The sequence below is a fragment of the Leguminivora glycinivorella genome, chromosome Z (assembly GCF_023078275.1).
Source record: "Leguminivora glycinivorella isolate SPB_JAAS2020 chromosome Z, LegGlyc_1.1, whole genome shotgun sequence".
NCBI classification, from domain to species: Eukaryota; Metazoa; Arthropoda; class Insecta; order Lepidoptera; family Tortricidae; genus Leguminivora; species Leguminivora glycinivorella.
In genome coordinates, this window is record NC_062998.1 from 32,716,582 (window position 1) to 32,738,886 (window position 22,305).

The 22,305-nt window shown below is 35.9% G+C and overlaps 1 protein-coding gene across 1 annotated transcript in view; it reads right to left on the minus strand.

Moving 5' to 3' along the window:
* Positions 1-22,064, minus strand: part of LOC125240775 (proton-coupled amino acid transporter-like protein CG1139) — a 67,305-nt gene extending 45,241 nt beyond the window's left edge. Inside the window, exon 1 of the mRNA XM_048148847.1 lies at positions 21,678-22,064. Coding sequence (XP_048004804.1) covers positions 21,678-21,737 — 60 coding nt within the window. The 5' untranslated portion in view covers positions 21,738-22,064. The remainder of the gene's footprint in view (positions 1-21,677) is intronic.
* Between the last annotated feature and the right edge of the window lie 241 nt (positions 22,065-22,305).

A 22,305-nucleotide genomic window follows, 5' to 3' on the forward strand; every position in this document is an offset into this window, starting at 1 on the left:
ACTTTTTTTATTTATTTCTGGTGATGTTTCGATACTAAGTATATGCAGCCACATTACTGCTGTGACATTTCACATTTCTGATGCGGTTTGGCATGTACCTGTGTTCATGTATGTCTGTAAGTATATTTTTTCCATCCAATTCGTCTCTCATTTAGTTAAGGAAATTGCCTGTCACCGAGCCCCCGCAGCTAATGCTGCAACAGTAATGCAGCCGCACTCCCAATGTAACTAATAAGCCGATTAGTCAGCACGTGGTAGGCAATTTAACAATACTTACCTAATTTCAATAAAATCTTAGGGTAGTAAATAGTTGTCCGTGGAGTTATCTATTAACAGACAAAAATTTATTAAGGCTGCCAAAACTCGAAAGTTATATGCACCCGGATATATTTAAAAAAAAATTTAAACCCTCCGACATAGCGGACCGATTTCCATCAAACATGCCTAAAAAGTACTAAAAACACTCTTGATTAAATCAGCTTTCAAACAAAAAAACTAAATCTAAATCGGTCATCCGTTCGTGAGCTACGATGCCACAGACAGACAGACAGGTAAAACTATAACAACCCGTCGTTTTTGCGTCAGGGGTTAAAAATAAGATCTTATAAGCAAGTGTTTAGATATTAAGTAAGAATCATAAGAATCTGGTAGATACATATAATAAGTATATCATAAGATAATTTATAAGTACCTACCTAACACACAGTTTTGGAATTGTATAAGTTCATGAACTTGTATTATGTTGATTTTACTGTTAAGGGAATACCTATTTTTAGGGTTCCGTACCAAAAAGGTACAACAGGAACCCTTATGGTGCGACTCTGTCCGTCTGTCTGTCCGTCTGTCACATTCCTAAATATCTCGAGAACTACTAGTGCTATCAACTTGAAATTTGGAATAGTTGTGAACATTGTGAACCTCTACAAATAGAAGGTATAATTTTTTTAAATTTATTAATTTTAATTGTAGAAAATGGCCAAAATGAAAGGGGGGCAAACTGTAAATTTCAAGTTACAAGGTCAAGTGGGGTATCGTTAGAAAGAGCTCAAATTGAACGTAAATAAACTATTTTTTATAATTTTTTTGTTGTGGAAAAAAAAAAGAATTTTGAAGGAAAATGTAAAAAAAAAATACCGTTCCCCCCCTTATCTTCGAAGTTTACCAAAGAAAAATTATGAAAATATTATTAAACATTGGTTTTATGCTAAATATTACAGGAAAAATATAATCGTGTTTATATCTTGAAAACTTTTTTTTTAATTCACAAAAAACTTTTCAGATTTTTACTTTTAATTTACCCACCTTTGCGCATGTATATAGTACTTCAAATTAATACGAGATGTTACGTAAATCATCTTCTTTCCAATAAAGTAAAAATTGTTTAAATCGGTTAACATTATAAAGAATAATCCCTGAAAAACCAACATACTATGGTCGCGCAAATTAGTTAGCGAATTCACCGAGAGATGGGGCTATACACAATAATACTTATTAGTACCTATACTTTTGTCTTCTAGTCAAGTTGTTAGAGTTATGTGAAAACATGAGATTATTTTAACTGGAGAGTTTGAAAGTTTGTACGGAACCCTCGGTGGGCGAGTCCGACTCGCACTTGACCGGTTTTTTCTTTTGTACCAATTGCTCATGTTTACTGCGTGAATTTATGTACTCAGTCTCATGTAGATGGTCGGTCACACGTATATGTAATTTCATTATATTCTATACCTAAGTCCAAAATATTACCTTTTAATTACCTTGTAGGTAAATGTACTTTGGGGTTATTAATACCTACGTCCTTAATTCAATGAAAACAGATTTACCCTCATAATTCTCAATTGAGTACGTTATAATATAATATAAATATAATCAGATTATAATTTTATGATTTGGCTCTACCAACTGCTCAAGTGATAAGCTTCTCGGCGGACTGTCTGGCTTCTACCGTTGTATCAAAAGCACAGCTGTGTTTTACACGTTTTAATAGATTTTACAAATAAAGTTCAAATAAGTACTCTAGTACCATTCTGAGAAACTAAATCCTCTGGTATTGTTATAATACCAGGAATGTGATTGGGGTCTCAGGTAGCAGTGAATACAATAGCCGCATTTCAATAGTTCGCATTGACTTTCAAAACATTTTTTATTCGAAGTGATAACTAAGCATGTTCCTACTTGTTTCCGCATGACACCTGTTTTATAATTATTTGATTTGTTATTATTTGTTTGGCTGCTCATCTATAAAAGCTAAGACTGATTTCCGCCACCTCGACAGATTATGGGTGCTGTTGACAAGCTATAGCGGGGACAATCGCCCCTGCTGTAAAGTCGAGTTCATTCTTTATTCATGATTTAAATCTGGCGACTAGTGGGGAGACCGCCATAAGAATGGTATTCAGAACCGCGGAGTGGCGAGACGGGTTGCGGGGTGAGAGGAGAGGGCGCGGCGCCCGCGACGACCCGAGCGCTGTGGAAATTTCCGTTGGCCAAGCGCGACGCTCGCACGAATAAAACCGCGTGCACATTGCTAAACCGGTTTGTTAACGCGCGAATACGGTCCCAAGAATGAATAACTTTTAGAATCGGGTATATCAAATTCATAAAAACCGGCCAAGAGCGTGTCGGGCCACGCTCAGTGTAGGGTTCCGTAGTTTATCGTATTTTTCTCAAAAACTACTGAACCTATCAAGTTCAAAACAATTTTCCTAGAAAGTCTTTATAAAGTTCTACTTTTGTGATTTTTTTCATATTTTTTAAAGATATGGTTCAAAAGTTAGAGGGGGGGGGGACGCACTTTTTTTCCTTTAGGAGCGATTATTTCCGAAAATATTAATATTATTAAAAAACGATCTTAGTAAACCCTTATTCATTTTTAAATACCTATCCAACAATATATCACACGTAGGGGTTGGAATGAAAAAAATATCAGCCCCCACTTTACATGTAGGGGGGGGTACCCTAATAAAACATTTTTTTCCATTTTTTATTTTTGCACTTTGTTGGCGTGATTGATATACATATTAGGGTGTTTCATTTTTCCAAAATTTTGATTTATCTTTGACTTCGCTTTTCTTCTTATTTCTACACCTATACAGAGCCCATATACCAAAAATCAGGGAAATCGGACAATATTTAGAGGTCGCACACTGTGGCAACTTTTGTCTGAAGAAGTTAGTATGGGCGCAGGAAAGGCTAGAAACAAAATTTATGTAACTTTTTGTAGTAGGTGGTATAAAAGTGATTTTAATGAAAAGTTTTTATATTGAAGCAAGTTCTTTTAAAAAAATTACTAGTTGACGTGGCATTTAGTTTCTAGGCAAGGTTTCTTATGGTATTTTTTTGGACGCTCGACTTCCTTCTAAGGAACAAGTTTTTTTGGTTTTTTGTCCTGTTTTTGGCATGAAGCAGTGGTCTCTCGGCCCTCTCGGGGCACTGATAACAGGATAGGTGGATGATATCAAGCGGTACATTGGCTATCACCAGGTCCGCCATGGACCGGCTCGGCAAAATATCTAATCTTCATCACAAATGTCACTAAAATGCGACTTGTCAGGGCATTAGTATCTCCCAATTTTCCCATATTTATTTACGGTGCTGAGACGTGGACTTCAAGGGAAAAGAAGATAGATTTCCTAGAAATGTGGTGCTGCAGAAGAAAGCTAAGAGTATCCTGCAGAAGGTTCAGATACGATGGACCAGCCAAGTCAAGGCTGCACTTAGTGGCCCACTCTACGAATGCGTAAAGGAATGTCGATGCATTGTTAAGCTTGCTACCACCCCTGATGTGACGACCACGACCACTCTGCCAAGAGTGTGACGACAAAGAAGAAAACAAGATCGTTCTTTGACTTAAGTATATTGACCGGGATATAGACCCTACTTACATTTTTGATTTTTGTCTTAGTGTGGGCTACCTTCCCACTTACACCTAAACTTACATTAATAACATATTTACACTTATAATAAAAGAAAATCATTAATATATACACATATTTATTTATATATTAATGATTTTCTTTTATTATAAGTGTAAATATGTTATTAATGTAAGTTTAGGTGTAAGTGGGAAGGTAGCCCACATTAGAACTATTTAATGTTCAGGATGTTAGCGATTATTGTAGCCCTAACACCAGACTTGGTCGATAGTCTTACAATAGTCTATCATACCGCAAAGAAGAGTAAGTATACCTATATATTTAATAATAAAAATTAACGCTCCAGTCAAAGATGAAGAGCAAAACGGTTCTCGCTGAAAGTCGTCGAACATCACAGAAAATGCGTTACTACTTGCGAACAAAAGATAAGGTTGCGGCTTACACATGTAAGCTAAATGATGATGATGACTTATTTTATGAAGAATGGATGTTACAACTGTTGTATTTTAAGTTTACTTTTACTTTCAAATAAGTTACAACTACTCTATTGTTTTATTTGAAAAGAAAATTGAGTAACATTACTTTTTAGCGACTTTTTTTCAAACTGTTCATGTGTGCGACCTCTAAACAACGTCCAAATCACTTGAAATTTGGTATATAGGCGTTTAAGATAAGCTAGAACCGAAAGCCGAGCGAAATCAGAAAAAATATCACAATTTTATTTTTCCCATACAAATATGAAACACCCTAATACATATTGGTACCAAATTTCAGCTTTCTAGTGCTTACGGTTACTGAGATTATCCGCGGACGGACGGACAAACGGACGGACGGACAGACAGACATGGCGAAACTATAAGGGTTCCTAGTTGACTACGGAACCCTAAAAAAGGATTCGCCTTTCTTGTTTACAAATAAAGGATAGGTAACACCAACAAAAACTCTCAAAATTTTTTGTGGTTTGTATTTATCTTAATGTGGAGAAGATAGAAAATATGTGAAAAAATATTTGCGCTAAATCACGTGGAATCTATTAGTCTATTAGGTCAATTTTTAAAGTTGGATGTCATCAATGTAAATACGTCTTAAGCCAGCTGTCGGTGAGTAAGCGAGCGATTCGCGGCCGCGACCGCCTCCTCTACTCTCACGCGCCGCGCGAGGCCGTCGGCGCCGGCGCGCGGCACCGCCACCGTGGCCGCGCCGCCGGCGCTAGCCATCACGTCGGAGGGCGATTTTTGAATCTCGCATACGGGATTTTGTCACTAAAAACCGGTTGAAAACGGTGACCTGCTTATTATTTTCAGTGACAATTTTCTGAATTCGAACGCGCGAGACTCAAAAATCGGCCCGTTGGTCTTAGATTTTGTTAAGGCAGACTGCGCTCTTGCCTCCAAAAAACGTGCCGACTGTGTCAAGCGAGGTAACACGTGACAGACCTTTCTGGTTTATTCAGACCAACTTACCATTGAAAATAACGTTGCCATGTCAAACAGAACAGAGGTATTCATAGTTTTTTACTATTGACGTATATGTACTTCGAAAGGACGAGGTATACTCGTACAGCCCCCAAAAATGGTCAGACAGCAAAGGTGTCAGCAACTCTTAGGTTTATTCCCAAATCCCTTGGAAGTAGGGAACCCTAAAGAGAAAGAAGGACATTCTTAAGTACTAATCTTTAAATGAAAGATTAAATATGATAACTTGTTTTAATTAGTTATATTTACTTCCGCCATTACACATCGCCGCCCATATTCTAGTTGTCATGCTCTATGCGCGGTATGCGCTATTTGAGGCATATGAATACACGACATTCGTCCCCTTTTTAAAATGAATGCACTTACTCTATCTTACAAATCTAATTTTTCAGGAGCTCTCCTGATTCTCGTAGACCGTCTCAGATCCAAGCCAGTCTCTTGCGATGATTGCGTTTCAGGGATGCTTTCATACAATTGTGGTTGGGCAGTTACTTCCACTCTATCTGATGATTCAGCTAAAGGTCTCATATCTCCTAAACTAATCCCTTCATTTTCCCCCGTTCCTGAACCAGGCTATCCTCATCTCTGTCATTTCTTTCTATTTCTGTTGGAATTGGAGGTGTTATTATAACAGGATGTGTGACCTCTGCTGATGCACTGGACCTATTTTCAGCTGGAATCTGAGGCAGTTCTACACATGGTCTTAAATCAGACACATGGAAATATTTTTGTATGCCATTACAATCAATTACATACCTAACTGGGCTTAACATTTTAACAATAGTGGCTTTGGTCCATCCTTTTCCCTCTTTTAAATTTTTTGACCACACTTTTTGTCCTTCCTTAAATACTAAAACGTTATCCAATTTATTCTCTTTTAAAACTTTTTTAGACAAGGCATTTGAAGGCTTTATTAATTCAAAACGTGTTCTTGGTTTATGTTTGAAAACAATTTCATTTGGAGACATGCCAGTAGAATTTGGACTATTTCTATATGTAAATAAAAAATTTTGTAACAAAAGTTCTTTTGAAGGTCTAGATTCCTGTTCAACTAATAACTTATTTAATGCTTGTTTGGCTGTCTGAACAGTCCTTTCTGCCATTCCATTCGATTCAGGGTGGTATGGGGGGCTCTTTAAAGGCACACACCCATTATTTTTTAGAAATTTAACAAATTGGTCCGAGGAAAAGGGTGGCCCATTGTCACTGACAAGATATACATGAATACCAATTATAGCAAATGTTTTACACAGTTTTTCTATCACCTGGGAGGCTGAAGTACCATTATTCATTATGTGCACATCCAGCCACTTGGAAGTAGAATCCACTATTAACAAATAAGTTACAGAATCTTTCATAAAAAAATCTACATGCACTCTTTCAAAGACATTTTCACATTTCTTCCAACTGACTGGTGTACTTACATTTGTAAAATTTCTTGATGACTGACATGCCTCACAATTTGCAACAATTTTTTCAACATCTTCATTCATATTAGGCCACCAGCAATAACTTCGCATTAACATTTTTGATTGAACAATTCCCTGGTGAGATTCATGAAATAGTCCTAATACTTTATCTCGTAACTTCGTAGGAATAATAACTCTATTTCCCCATAGTACACATTTCTGTTCAGTGCCTAATTCTGCCCTTTTATTAAAATATGGCTTCATGAACTCATCAGTCATTGAGTTGGGCCATGCAGATAACACATATTCATACACCTTACTTAATGCTACATCCTTTTGTGTATACTTTGCTATTTCCTGAAAGTCCAATGGAACATCATCTTTAAAATTAAAGTAATTTATGCAGTCTGCTACATTTGCTTTTTCTGGCAATGGTAATCGTGATAGAGCATCAGCGTTTCCTAATAGTGTACCCTTTCTATAATTTATTTCATACTGATACCCTGATAATATTAAAGCCCATCTTTGCAACCTAGCATTAGCTGTAATTGGAATTTTTTTTAAAGGATCAAATATAAATTTTAAGGGCTGATGGTCTGTCACGAGCATAAATTTTCTACCATACAAAAATTTATGAAATTTTTGAACTGCAAAGATTATTCCCAAAGCCTCTTTTTCAACTTGGGAATAATTTCTTTGAGCCTCATTTAAGGTAGCCGATGCAAAACATAGGTTCACTATTTATTCCATGACTTAAAACTGCTCCCAAGCTATATTGACTTGCATCTGTTGTGACAAATAACTCTTTATTACAGTCATAATGCACTAGTAAATTACTATCTGTGATTAACTTTTTACTTGTTACAAAAGACTCATGACATTCTTTTGTCCATTTAAAGGGAACATTTTTTCTTAATAATGCATGTAGTGGTGCCAGTTTATCTGAAAGTCGAGGCAAAAATTTCCCATAGTAATTTAATAACCCTAAATATGCCTGTAATTGTGTAATGGATGTAGGCTCTGGTGCCTTTGTAATAGCCTCTACTTTTTCAGGCAATGGTTTTATTCCCTCTTTACACACTAAGTGCCCTAAAAACTTTATTTCACTACAAAAGAATTGGCATTTATCCAAATTTACCTTGACATTATATTGTTTTAGTTTTTCCAGCACCTTTTCTAAATTCTTATGACAATCTTCTAAGTTAGTACCTGATATGATCAAATCATCAATATAAGTTTTAACATTATTTACTCCCTGTAACATTTGGTCCATAACACATTGAAAAATGGACGGACCTGATGATACTCCAAATTGTAAGCGAGTGGGCCTAAACAGTCCTAAATGCGTATTAATAGTCATATACACGGTGGGAATGAGTATACCGACAGATTTTAACTAACGCTTCTAGGGCCCATTTCGACTCAAAAAGTTCATACAAACATTGCTAGTTAAAGCCTTAGTTTTCGAGATATTAAAATATTTCAGTAATTCGCATGCTGAAAAATGTCCATGGTACCACGCCTTTATAATGTGACGTAACGTAACCATCCGCATAAGGATGCACACACGAAGTTTAAATGCGGTAATAGCAAACTTGCCTGCCAGTCCTAATCATTTTGTGAAACTTTTTGTTAATAGTTGAGTTTCAACAGCAAAGAGTTTTAATTATTGAGGATTATGTGTTAAGTACTTATGGCTGCCATAACTTAGCACTCGAACGTAACGATTGCTCTGTATGAACGTAGCTGTGCTCAAGATATCCTTAAAAGTTAGAATAATATTATCTCTATTAGTTTGGTCTTATGTTTTACCACCTGTTCTCAACGATATGCAGACTTTTCTGGTTGTGTACGTTTACTGGCCTTTAATCAGTTAGGAAACGTTCTTGACATATTATGACAATAAAATCATAACCGATTGTCACCAAAGTCAAAATAATAAGTTATTATGCCGCAACATTATTGTAATAACCTAATAGCGGATATTCATTTTGTATATGGATTCTGTAACGGAAATGGACGCAGATCAGTTGCCGAATATAGGAGACGATTTCCTAATCGTCGCACTCCGCACCATTCTACTTTTGCAAGTATTCATAGACAAATTCGTGAAAAGGGCTTAAAAGCGGGGCATGCAGAAAGAGCAATTAATTTAGACTTGCGTACAGAAAACCGGATCATGAATTTAATTGTCGAAGATCCCACGTTGTCTTCTAGAGCAGTAGCGAGAATTGTGAATGTGAACTACAGAGTTGTCTTACTTGTATGGAAAAGGTATGGCCTTCGTCCATATCACTACAGAAAAGTTCAAGGACTAATACCTGGTGATGGGCTAGCCAGGGTGGCTTACTGTCAAATAATACACCAAAAGCTTTTGGAAGATCCGGATTTTACAAGAAAAATACTATGGACAGATAAAGCCCTCTTTACCAAGGAAGGAATATTCAATTCGCATAATATGCATATGTGGCTTGAAGAAAATCTAAAGGCAAAGTGGGTACATTCTTACCAGCACAAATTTTCCGTTAATTTGTGGGCTGGGATCCTTGATAATGTTCTGATCGGCCCAATTGAGATTCCACCACGCTTGAATTCCGCAAATTATTTAAATTTTTTGAGGAATGAATTGAATATTTTGCTAGAAGACATCGATTTGCAAACCAGACGCACTATGTGGTTTCAGCATGACGGCGCTCCACCCCACTTTGGCCGTGAAGTGCGAAATTGGTTGGATCAAGCATATCCTCGCCGCTGGATAGGACGTGGAAGTGAATCGGTAGCCTGGCCGGCCAGATCACCCGACCTCACCCCTTTAGACTTTTTTTTTTGGGGAACGTTGAAGGACAAGGTGTACGCAAGGCCGGTAAATACAAGAGAAGAATTATTGGCACGGATCATGACGGCTTCGGATGAAATAAGAAATAGTAATTTCTTATTACATCATCAAATCAGATTACGATTAGCTCTTTGTGTAGCAAATGAAGGCTCGCATTTCGAAAATTTATTATAATAATAAGTATGTGGTAAACCGTATTTTTTTCCTAACTCATACGTAGTCTAGTTATCTTGCGTTACGACTAATGTGTCGATTTTGAACTCAAATTTTGATAGTCGTATCAAGCTATAAGCTGGCAGTGATTTTGACAGCCCCGCCGGTGCAAATGATATTTCAAATAGGTATCAAACTTCTATGAAACTATTACGTTTACACATGCGGGTCTGTTAAAATCTTTGCCAACTTATCTTGGAATCTCTAATCTCTAATTGAAAAAAAAGTACATAGTTTTTAGTTATTTATAAATTACAATAATCCCATTAATTAATAACAAAAAATACCAAATCCAACCTTTGGTAAAAAGAATTTAAATTTCTTATTTTGATAAAATAGTAATACCAAAATTAAGTCATAGGTATATTCTTGAGATTTTTCATCTAATAATAATTGTTGGTAAGCACCACTCAAGTCCAGGACACAAAATACCTTGGCTCCAGCTAGCTCTGCAAATATATCTTCTGGAAGAGGCAAAGGGTAGTGATCTACGTCTAACATCTTATTTAAGGTAACTTTATAGTCCACACACACTCTAATTTTCTTATCATTCTTTTGAACTACAACAATAGGGCTAGCCCAGTTACTATGAGTTACTCTCTAAATAATACCTGCTTTTTCCAAATTTAATATCTCGCTTTCTACTTCATTCTTCTTAGCATAAGGAATAGAGTAAGCCTTATGGAAAATAGGAGTTGTCCCCTCTTTAAGCTTCAAAGTAGCCTGCATGTTGACAATTTGAGAGGACCTATCTTTATCAAACACACATTTATATTTGTTTTTAACACTTTCAACCAACTCACTTTTTTTTCCTTGAGACTTCCCCTCTTGTATACAACCTACCTTGTACTTAAATTTCTTTTGCCAATTTGGGAATAATATTTTCAACCAATTCCTACCCACTAAAGGTTGAAAATAAGTATTACAGTCAATTACTATGAGATACAGATCACTTTTTATATTTCTGGGTTCTATTTTAACAGCTCCAAGTATGGACAAGGGATTTCCTGACACAGCCTTTAACTTAACTAAACATTTTCTTAATTTGTACCTAGAGAAATATGTTTTATAGTCTTGGAGATGAATCACAGACTTGCAAGCTCCCGTATCAATCTGCATCTTCAATTTCCTGTTACCTAGTCACAAAGGGAGTTCTGCGCAGTCCTCTTCTGATACATTTGCGATGCTGCCCAGTACCACATCTTGCACCGGCTCCTGCCTGTTTTCCCCAGGTCCTTGATCAACATTTCTTATATTTCTATAATGACACTTGTGAGCTAAGTGCCCTTGTTTCTTGCATACAAAGCAAACACATTCTTTTTTGTAACACCTATCTGTTGTATGCGCACCCCCACAGCATCTGCATTCTAGCTTTTGGGTGTTGTTATATGAACTGTATCCCGCTCGAGTAGGGACGGTTGGCGCCTTGTGATTATTGAATACTTTCTTTCTTTGGTTTATTAATTGTATGTTTTCCGCGCCTGGCTGAATATTCTTAGTATCTTTCGCAGCACTCTCAAACGCAGTAGCCAACTTAACTGCCCTTTCTAGGGTCAAATTGTCCTCCGCTAGCAATTTACTGATTATATTTTCATTTTTCAATCCACATACTAATTTGTCTCTTAATGCATCATCCAAAAACGTTTTGAAATCACATTTCGCCGCTAACCTTTTAATCTCCACGACAAAATCGCTGATAGACTGGTCGTCTTTCTGCCGGGAGAGGTAAAAGTCATATCTCCAAGCTACAATGCTCCTCTTTTCCACATAGTGCTCTTTGAGAGTATCTGTCAATTCTTTGTATGTTTTGTCTTTCGGAATCGCCGGAGACAATAAGTTTTTTAGTACGCCATAACATTCTGGTCCGATTAAAGTGATTAGTAATGCCACTTTTTTATCTTCATCCTTGATGTTGTTCACAATGAAGAACTGCTCCATCCTTTCTATGTACGCCACAAAATCGCCACCATGGCGATAATTTTCAATATTGCCTATCAAGGCCATGATTTTGTTTTATCGTCGTCGCCAATCTTAAGTACTAATCTTTAAATGAAAGATTAAATATGATAACTTGTTTTAATTAGTTATATTTACTTCCGCCATTACACATCGCCGCCCATATTCTAGTTGTCATGCTCTATGCGCGGTATGCGCTATTTGAGGCATATGAATACACGACAGACATGACATAGCTCACTCTCTTAATCGACTCGTTGTCCTCTTCCCTCCTTACCAAGCGCGTTAAAATTTTAAACTAAAAGAAATTGAGTGCATTTTTGTTTCTTACTTTTTAACAATTGCTCCCCCTGTAGTCCTTGGCGACCAAATAACCGCATCCCACTTTTTAGCACACAAGTTATAAAATAGTACATTACGATACAAGTGCGTAAAAAATGAACCACTTCTCGCACTAGTGCGCAAAAAAGGCACCATTTGTATTGTAAATAATATGTTAGTTGTACTATTATATATTCTGTGTTAGTACCTACGCCATTTGAAACTTCCTTCTAAGGTAAAGACTTAGAAGCCCACTTTGCAATCGAAATTATCGTTGATTCTTAAGATGGACTTTATTCGAGCTGTCGAACGTGTCAAGATCAAGGATTTCACGAAAATTATTCTAGAAAACGATAATAAGTAGTAGTTGATGCAACTGGTATGGTTAAATGAGGTCAAAACAGAAGAGTGGCGTGGAAACAATTTGAGGCACGAAGCCGAAAATTGTTAATAATCAAAGACGCCACGAGTATTTTTTTAAATAATTAAGTACTATTGTACACTTTTTCTACGACCATTCAGCTACTTTTTAAGTTTTCTAGAATAACTTTCGTGAAATACACACTGTTTCCTGGATTTTGGCGCAAAGGCCTCCTCTCTTTTCCTCCACTCAACCCCACTTGCACTTTCCCAAGCAGCCCCGTCACCCTATTATACATAATTAAATTCAATATGTATTCCAAATCGGTTCAGCTATTTTCGTATAATGCTAAAACGCGGACGAAAGGTTGGGTTTAACCCTAAATGTACAGAACGGTTAAAGAGGACATCAGTCGTTTGCGCATAATAAGTGATTGCCGACAGCTGTTGCCCATACGTGAAAAACCGGAACTGCGCCATACAAATTACTTGACAGAAGATTTCTGCATCCTTTTATATCCTGATATGTATTACCTATAGATAGCCTTTCGCCGATTCCCACGGTAAGCTCAAGAAGGCTATATTGTACGTAAATATTTAATGATAGAAATGACCAGTGACTTAGGGACTAATACCTATTTCTGTTCTTCAAATAAATGTCCTTACAGGGATTCGATTCGAACCTAGAACCTTGACATGGGTTGGGTCAAGCAGAAAGAGTCACTATCCAAGTACCCACCACTTAGAACTACAGCATTAAATTTCAAAAATGACACTAGAAATGTTGCCATTAAAAGGTTTGTTGTATGTAACAGTAAATTTTCATTTTTCTAAATTAAAAGAGTAGCAATTTTAAAACCATTAAATTAAACTGTTTAGATTTAAAAATCTTACTTAAAATAAAAATGCCATTGAAACTCGTTAGATGTATAAAAGTTCATATTAGACTGGGATTAATGCTGTGTATAGGTAATCCACGATAAGTTTGCAACGGTTTTCACAGCCTCGCCAGTGCCGGCGTATCATGCTGCCAATTTTATCACTTATCCACGTGGATAAGACATCTGTCACTCTCACACTGACATACTTGCTAAAGCGTGACGGATGCTTTATCCACGTGGATAAGTGATAAAATTGGAAGCATGATACGCCGGTGTTATTTTAAACATCAAACTTTGATGACATTATGTCGTTTACTTAACCCTTGCTATTAAAATGTTTGCTAACTTATCTTGGGCGGACTCTAAATTGGGCGTTTTCCAAACTAAATCTCGAATATCGAATTTCACCAGATCGACGTGTTTGAGCTCATTCTTCTCAGAATCACGAGCTAGGAGGGCGATTTTTGAAACTCGCATACGGGATTTTGTCACTAAAATACCGGTTGAAAACGGTGACTTGCTTATTATTTTCAGTGACAATTTTCTGAATTCGAACGCGTGAGACTCAAAAATCGGCCCGTAGGTACCTAATGATAATGACATGACATGTACCATTGTGATATGTATGATGTTCAGTCACTTTCAATCGTAGTTTTTATTTTTATTTTATTTAAATGTGTTTCTAAACCGGTGGATAACATGCATACGTATTATTTTCGTAATACATGTTACACATGTCGCATTCAAATAATGAGTTTATTTCCGGGCGCTCATTAATAGAAATAATAAAATAATGGTACCTTGAGTGTTCAGATGTCTTGTTTATTTTAGTTTTTCCACAGACATAGTAAGTACGCCAATAATGTTACCTGAACAATAACATGCTCGTGGTCGTGTATCGCATGAACAATGCGCCACCCGACGCCGCGACTGAATGGACACGTGAAGTGTACCCATGCAACCGCCGCGGACGGTATCACGCGGTCGGTATAATTAACCACGCTCAATCTCCTGCACTATTTAATTACAATTTACAAGATCTTTCATGGATTCAACGACATAATTAACTTTAAATACACACACATATATATAAATATGATTCATATTTAAGTAGGTACCTATTATTGCCTTATAATACGGAAATACCAAAGAGAACTGTATTTATTCGGATCATTATATGGTACCGTAGTAGTAGTTTAAACAAAATACCTATGTAAAATAAATTCAACTGTGGACGAGCTGAAAAAGGAAGTTAAATAAGGGGCCTAGTATAATGTATTCAATGCTGTTTCTCGCCCGGGAATCGAACCGACAAAAAATCGGTGTATATATTGTACGATAGACACTGTTTGGGTAAACATACTTCATCCTAGACTGCATCGGCACTGAGATTGTGGTCAAATGATTTACCTGTTGCTCATAAAAATAAAAAAAGACTAGTTTATGACCTACCTACCTATGTAAAATGTTTCTAGCAAGAACGATTTAATACTGGACTGACAAATAAGCCCATACATAAAAGTGTACCCCTGAAATGTATGGACCTTTTAGGCTTAAAACTAGATGGCGCTGTTCGCAGCCTGGAAGTGGCCAAAATCATATTTTCCCGAAATATTTTTGCGTGTTTTTGTTTTATAAGAACAAACGACATATTTCTTTATTATAAAATCATGATATCACGTCAATACACATTTTGAAAAAAATAAATTCATCATCAGTGTAGTTAAGATAGTACTTAATAGGTGGCGCTAAAAAATTGAGGTACGATTCTTAGTTTGAAGTATGTAAATCCTATATAAGTGAGTGTGTTTAGTAAAACGTACCACTTTACTTAACATTAAGGCGAGATTTACTTGTATCTTTATATGAATAAACTGACAAAGCGACTTTAAATATAGCAATCGACAAAGTGCATGGGACGTTTTCCTGTGCACATTCACATAATAATCCTTGGTTTCTAGGAAAAAAAATTGACATTCATAATTAACTATTCGGTGAATACCTATAGGTACCTGATAACGATTGTTTTTTTTGGAGTTTACTCCTTTACCAGATTCGGCGTTTGGAAATACATAAATGAACATTTTTATATTAAAGGAAAAAATGGAAAAATTTACGCTTCCGGCGGGACTTGAACCCGCACCATTTTTGCAATCCGTGCAATGCTCTTACCAATTGAGCTACGGAAGCCACGCCGGACCTCGCAAATCTTTCCATTTTTTCCTTTAATATAAAAATGCTTAGAATCGTTAGCAGACGTTTCTGCTTAAAAAAAAATTAATTTACATAAATGAAATTAACTTTAATTACCTAAGTCAAAAGCGGTTTGACTACTTCATCGAATTAGTACCTACTTACCTACCTACTGAAAAAATCCCGGGATCAAATCCTGAACCTCGAAATATTTTGTTTAGTTCAGACTTATCAAATGCGAAGTGCCAGCATTTCAGTACTAAAATATTTTCACCACACTAACTGGTTGATTTTCCATCTTGATTTTTCATAAACGGATGAGAAAATTGCATTTTATCCACAAGAGTTCAAAGTCATTTCATATCAATTTTAACTTGATGCATAAAGCTGGCTGGTAGTATTAACCTTTAAATAATAATGTGTTAAATAAATTGTTGGATTTGATTTAGCATACCTAGTTAATATTTTTATCGTGTTTAATCGTGAACATTTTTGTGTTTCATTCGGTCGCAAAATTCTAGTCTTACTTGAATGAAACCCCAACGCTCGTGATTCCCCTTTTCGAACCACTCAAATCCACTCATCATTACGCTTTCAGTTCAGTATTGACACGTGCGGTTAAGAAATAACTTTACCTCTTATAGAACAAATAACGATTTCCTATGTTTGGCTGTTCTTGTGTACCTACGAGTAATTTTAACTGATTTGTGGAATAAACATGAAATAAGTATATTTGTGGAATATTGTGAACATCTAACATGCAAGTGATGCAAGCCAGGTAGCCCCACATTTAAAAAAAATCCGCTGATACACAACACAAATAAATGTCCTTCCCGGGATTCGAATTCAAATCCCGAACTACACGAAAGCTGCTGATAGTGGAAAGGTAAAATATCTACTTACTTGAAAAAAAAACTTAAGTAAATAGAGATATAAGAGATATAAAGATTATAAAGAAAACGTATAACATCAAAGTCAATTAACAAGGAGCTATCTAAGCGCCTTATAGACGCTTCTGGTGACCAGAGGGCTGGTCAATACCTTGCTCAGCGGATCAGCATTGCTATCCAGCGGGGCAATGCGGCCAGCCTTCTGGGCACCTTACCCAACGAGCAAGACCTGGACAAATATTTTATTTATAAGTTTTAATGTAAGTTTTAATTTAAGTGTTTATTATATTATTTTTATGTTTTTTGAGTAAATAAATTAACAATTAAGAATATTAAGATAAACAAATACATAAATAAGGGCCGTCAACTTGCGCTTGATTTGAGTCAATTGAATTTGTAAAAATTATAACTTAACTAAAAAATGCCATATACTTAATGAATTCGTTCCTGCTAACCTAAATATCGTCACTACTTTGAAAAAATCTCGTATCTCACACTGCTCCTCAAAGTTAAAACGCAGTAAGTCTATATGCATTTCATACATACTTACTACAATTTTCTTTTCATTAACAGAAGAAGATACAAGTTTTTTCAAAGTAGTGACGATATGTATGAAGTATAAACCTAGCGCAGTAAAATAAAAATGGTTATATGTAAATTATGTAATTGTTGGCCGAGCTCTTGGAGGGCGATTTTTGAATACGGGATTTTGTCACTAAAATACCGTATGAAAACGGTGACTTGCTTATTATTTTCAGTGACAATTTTCTGAATTCGAACGCGTGAGACTCAAAAATCGGCCCGCTGCCACAAAAAGATGCCACGTTAAAATAGCGTAGAGCAAAAATCCCAACCATAAACTTTGACGCAATGGTCGTCCCCAAATTAACTCATACTCATATTATTCAATAACTACGCGTTTGACATTCTACAGCAAAATATACACTATACAGGCTTTAGCTTTACCGAGCAGTTTTCCTGTTTGCACTAGGATTGTTACGCTAACTAAATTCCCGCTAGAAAATATGTATAGTTAGTAGTTATATTATAATATAGAAGTCGGGAAGTCTCTTATCTTTTACTCTCAACCGCCTCAATCAAATTTGATAAGTAAAGAAACAAAGACTTAAATTCTTATTCTGGCTTACACTGTGAATTTTGTTTGGAGGAGTATTGCCTAAATTTCTTGGTTCCGATACCTATTACCCGGGCATGGTGGCGTAAGCTTGTTGCCTCAGACTGTTTGGAAGATACAAACGGAACATCATTATAACATATAATATAATATAAATAAATACCTTACTATAGATTTATACTATACTTATGTACGCTGACTTCTCAATGGCTCTCTATCATGTCTAGAATAATTTTATTACAATAATCGTATGTACAACAGACTATTTTTCAAACTCTTTTTATTGTTTCTATAGTTAGTTTATTTTATTGGGCATTTTCCGCAAGTCGACAACCATTGTGTGTGCCTCGTTTGGTGAAAAGACGAGGTAAGTAATACTACTCTAACCACCCTTATTCTTTCTCTGTTCAAGAGGTCTATCTTGTGGTTTTTTATGTACCTACATGCTTACAGATATCAAGCAAGTAATTTTTCAATTATTCCATTAAATATAATTTTATTTGTATTAACTAAATATAGTTTTAAACCATTTACAAAAAATAAGGTAGCTAAGAAAGTTTTATCTACCACAAACAGATTCTACATCATCCGAATTTCGTCGCAGATAAGTAGGTAATACTTATACGACTTATACGTGTTTAGAACAAAAACAATGTTAAGTATGACATTGATTAAGTTGTATTAAACTCATACGTCGCTGTATTCGAGAAACATGAGAAATTTTAACAAGATATCTACGCCGCGGCATGAGCTATTTGTGTTACGCGTGCTCGGTACATCACATGCAGGTATCTAGTTCTAGTTTATGATGGATCGCCAAAATTTACATTGTTTTAACATGTGATCGTTAAGGTAAACATTGGGGTTTTCACCAGTCTTTTTAAATCTTTACAGTTTTATAGTTCTAGCTGAACGCATATATAGTTATGTATTTATTAAAATTATCGAAAATAATAATATCAGTTCCGATTCACTTCTAGTCTTAACCCTGTTTTTTTGTACATAGTTCAAGATCTTTAAGATACTAAAAAAGCGGTCTTCCAAACTAGAATCGCAGACTGGAATCTCTAACAATCCTCCCAAAGATGAGAGAGTTCTCAGGTTAGTTACATAGCAACATGATACCCTACAGGGTATTGCAATATGGTACACATATTAAATACATATGTAGTATGTATACAATACAATAGATAATTATTGCTAAATAAAAGTGTAGTCAATGAATTATTGTATTGTGATGTAAGCGGTGCCTGTTACCTATGTATTTTTTAAATTGATTGAATAAATAGTATATTATGATACAAGTGCGTAAAAGAGGAAGTCCGATACGAGTGGCGATAAATTAAAACACGACCGAAGGGAGTGTTTTAACCCTTAAATGCATTATGATGTATATATATATGCATCATGCATTTTTGACTCTATTGACAGCATGTCAAAGTTCAAATTTGAATAAATCTTTGTCAATGAAACTACTAAAGCTTCAGTGCCACTCTTGGCAAATAAGGGGTTGAACGAAAACGAAACTGTGACATTGCAGTGACAGGTTGCCAGCCTCTCGCCTACGCCACAATTTAACCCATATCCGATAGTCGCCTTCTACGACACCCACGGGAAGAAAGGGGGTGGTGAAATTCTTAACCCGTCACCACACAGGCTTTCTTTGTCAAGGTCATGCATTTAAGGGTTAAATCGACACGAGTTAGGAAATTCCTTTTCGCACGTATATCGTACGACGTTTTTCAGTACAGATGGCCCTCCGAAGTTTCGACCTGACATATTAATAATGAACCACTTCTCGCACTAGTGCGTAAAAAAGCACTATCTGTACTGAAAAACGTCGTACGATACACGTGCGAAAAGGAAATTCGTAACTCGTTTCAATTGTATCGCCACTCGTTTCAAACTTCCTTTTTTCCGCACTTGTAGGTTTCGTAATGTACTATTATTTCATACTTTCTAGTACTTTTTCAAGTATTAGATATAAAATATATCAAGTATAAATATACAGTGGTAAAATGAGAGAAAATATTATACCTATAAATAATAAAATAACGTAACAACAAATTGCTAGAAACGATTTGTTGCAAGAAAATAAGCGCCTTGCGTTTAACACGTGTGACCTAACTGACGTAATTTTGTCAGGATAATAATTCACTGCTTTACGATTACCTACTCGTATTGTAAAAATAATCAGTATTGGTAGTAATAATTTAGACTTGTGTTATTAATTGCACCCACTCGCATGACAGTTTTACAGGCTTTAAGTATAAGGATATAAATTAGTTTAGAGTATGAGTAATCAAACTGATAACTGCAAGTAGATACCTATCTGCTGCAGAGTACTTTATTTTTGTTGAAAATGTAAACTTTAGTCACTATGACTATGTCATTAAACACATAAATCTGTAAGACATTGCCCAAACAATCGCTTAGCTTTAGTATTAAATCTGCTTGTTTATGATAGTGCTTAACTGCCTTTAAACCTTAAGGTAAGTATGTACAGCCAACAATACAACTGTGAATACAGACAAAGTGCCAAAAATACGTATATAGATAGATAGATAAAAACTTTATTGCATAAAAATATCATGACAAAAAAAATTAAGAACTGTTAGAATATAACTTAGGTCTACAGAACTAATTCCTAGCCTAAGTAAGGCTTCCTAGCTTTTATTAAGGTGTGTGTACATATTTTCGGCACTTTATATTCACAGCTGTGTTGTTGACTGTACAAGGTACCTATATATCCCAGTCGCACTGCCCATGCCCTGCCCTAAGTATTATTTTTATTCATCACAATCGGGATGATTAATAATTATTAGACTTCAAATATCGAGACGTTTACATTATTTGTTGAATGTTTCCACGACTAAGTAGAGGCATAAAGTACCTTGATAAAAACTAAACGCACTTACCTATACCTACCTATACTATAGCGAGCGCGTATTATAGTTATTATTATTTTTTACTTATAATTCTCATCTAAGTACCTATTATACCTATTATAATGTGTGTCAACAAAATCGAAACAGTATTAAGTAGGTACGTCAGCGTTACAGTAGGCAAGAAATATACATTCATTATTTTCCGCTTACGGCTGTAGTTTCAAACAATGTTCAAGGAAAAATCACGCGCTGTAAGGTTTTAATTATTCGTGTAATGTAAAGTCGTATAATTTAGTAGTTACACTAAATACGCTTCCGTTGTTACTCCATTTTCTAAACCTATTCTTTTTTTTTCTCTTTTAGTAAGCTAATGTGTTTTTTCCATAGCGAAAGGAGGTACCTTAAAAGGAAAAGATCCTTATATACTCACTGTATAAGGATCTTTTCTTATGGAACACCATAATATAATAATATAATATCTGGGCGACCGAGCTTCGCTCGGTTCTATTTTAATATATCACGTCTTTAGATAAAAAAAAACTCTTATAAATACAAAAACAAAAAAAAAGACAAAAAACAAAAACTTAATTTCTGACCGGGATTCGAAACCCTGACACCTACGATCTATCTGCGTACATTAGACCGACCTCGTGCGACTGAGCTAAGCGGAATCGATGCGCGCGCGGCGAAATTAAGGACCATATTTTACGTTTACAAATGCGAAAGAAAAACTCATGAAAACTCGAAAATTCGCGTTTTCCGGGATCTAAGGCTACGCTAGATCGATTTTTCACCCCCGAAAACCCCCACAAAACAAATTTCAGCGAAATCGTTAGAGCGGTTTCCAAGATCGTCGGTATATATAAATAAATAAATAAATAAATAAATAAATATACAAGAATTGCTCGTTTAATAGTATAAGATATCTAACCCCGGTTAAATCGGAGAGGTAACTTTGTTTTAGAAAAGTTTAACATTCTCAATTTGCCACAGTGACTGTAGTTATTTTACTGTCTTCGTACAAACTAGTATCTTAATATTAAATATCGCCAAACTAATTTCAGTAACTACCTATATGATTATCGCAAAGCTGTTGAGCTTATTGCTACCTTAGTTAGTGTTTACAAGTTTCATGATGAAAATTAAGATTTACATATGGATTTTCATATAAATAATAATTATTAGTTAAAATAATAAAATAAATAAAAACTTAATTCGCAGTAATTATAAAGCTATAAAAACTCTTACCTTGAATACCGCAGGAGCTAACGGTATAGCGGCTTGATTGTGGAGATGTTTTTTCGACATTTTCGTTCCTTTGAAGTCGTCTTCTATTTGAAAGTGATATTGCAATCTTCACGTTCCCCTCATAAATCTCTATGTATGTAGAATATGAAATTACTGCAAGCGAGAGCTGTTTCAAAAATTTCGCGTACCTATTCCGAGATTTGTTTGTATAAGTGGAAGTGCAAATTTTAAGATTTAAATAACAAAACTGTGCTCGAGATTTCAATATGAATATTCGAGACTTTCACTTCAAAAAAAAAGTTAACTGGAAACAAAAAGTTAAAGATTAAACGCGGCGGCAACGTCGTGCCACTGTTACGGACAGATCGGCAATGAATGGAGGGGCGCGCCGTTCGTCTGAGCGCGCCGAGTGGAATGAGGCGAGTCGAGGGCGAGCGAGCGCGGCGCGGACTCGCGGAGCCCGACCACGCGCCAAGTACCGGGCGCCGAACGCCGAACACCGAACGCTGGCGCTGAGCGACGGCCGAGGTGTCAGCGCGGCGACCCAATCTCTCATAGTCCTTCGACAGTCTTCTTAGCACACTATGTCAACTCCACTCCCCACCAACTCGACTCACACTTTCGATGA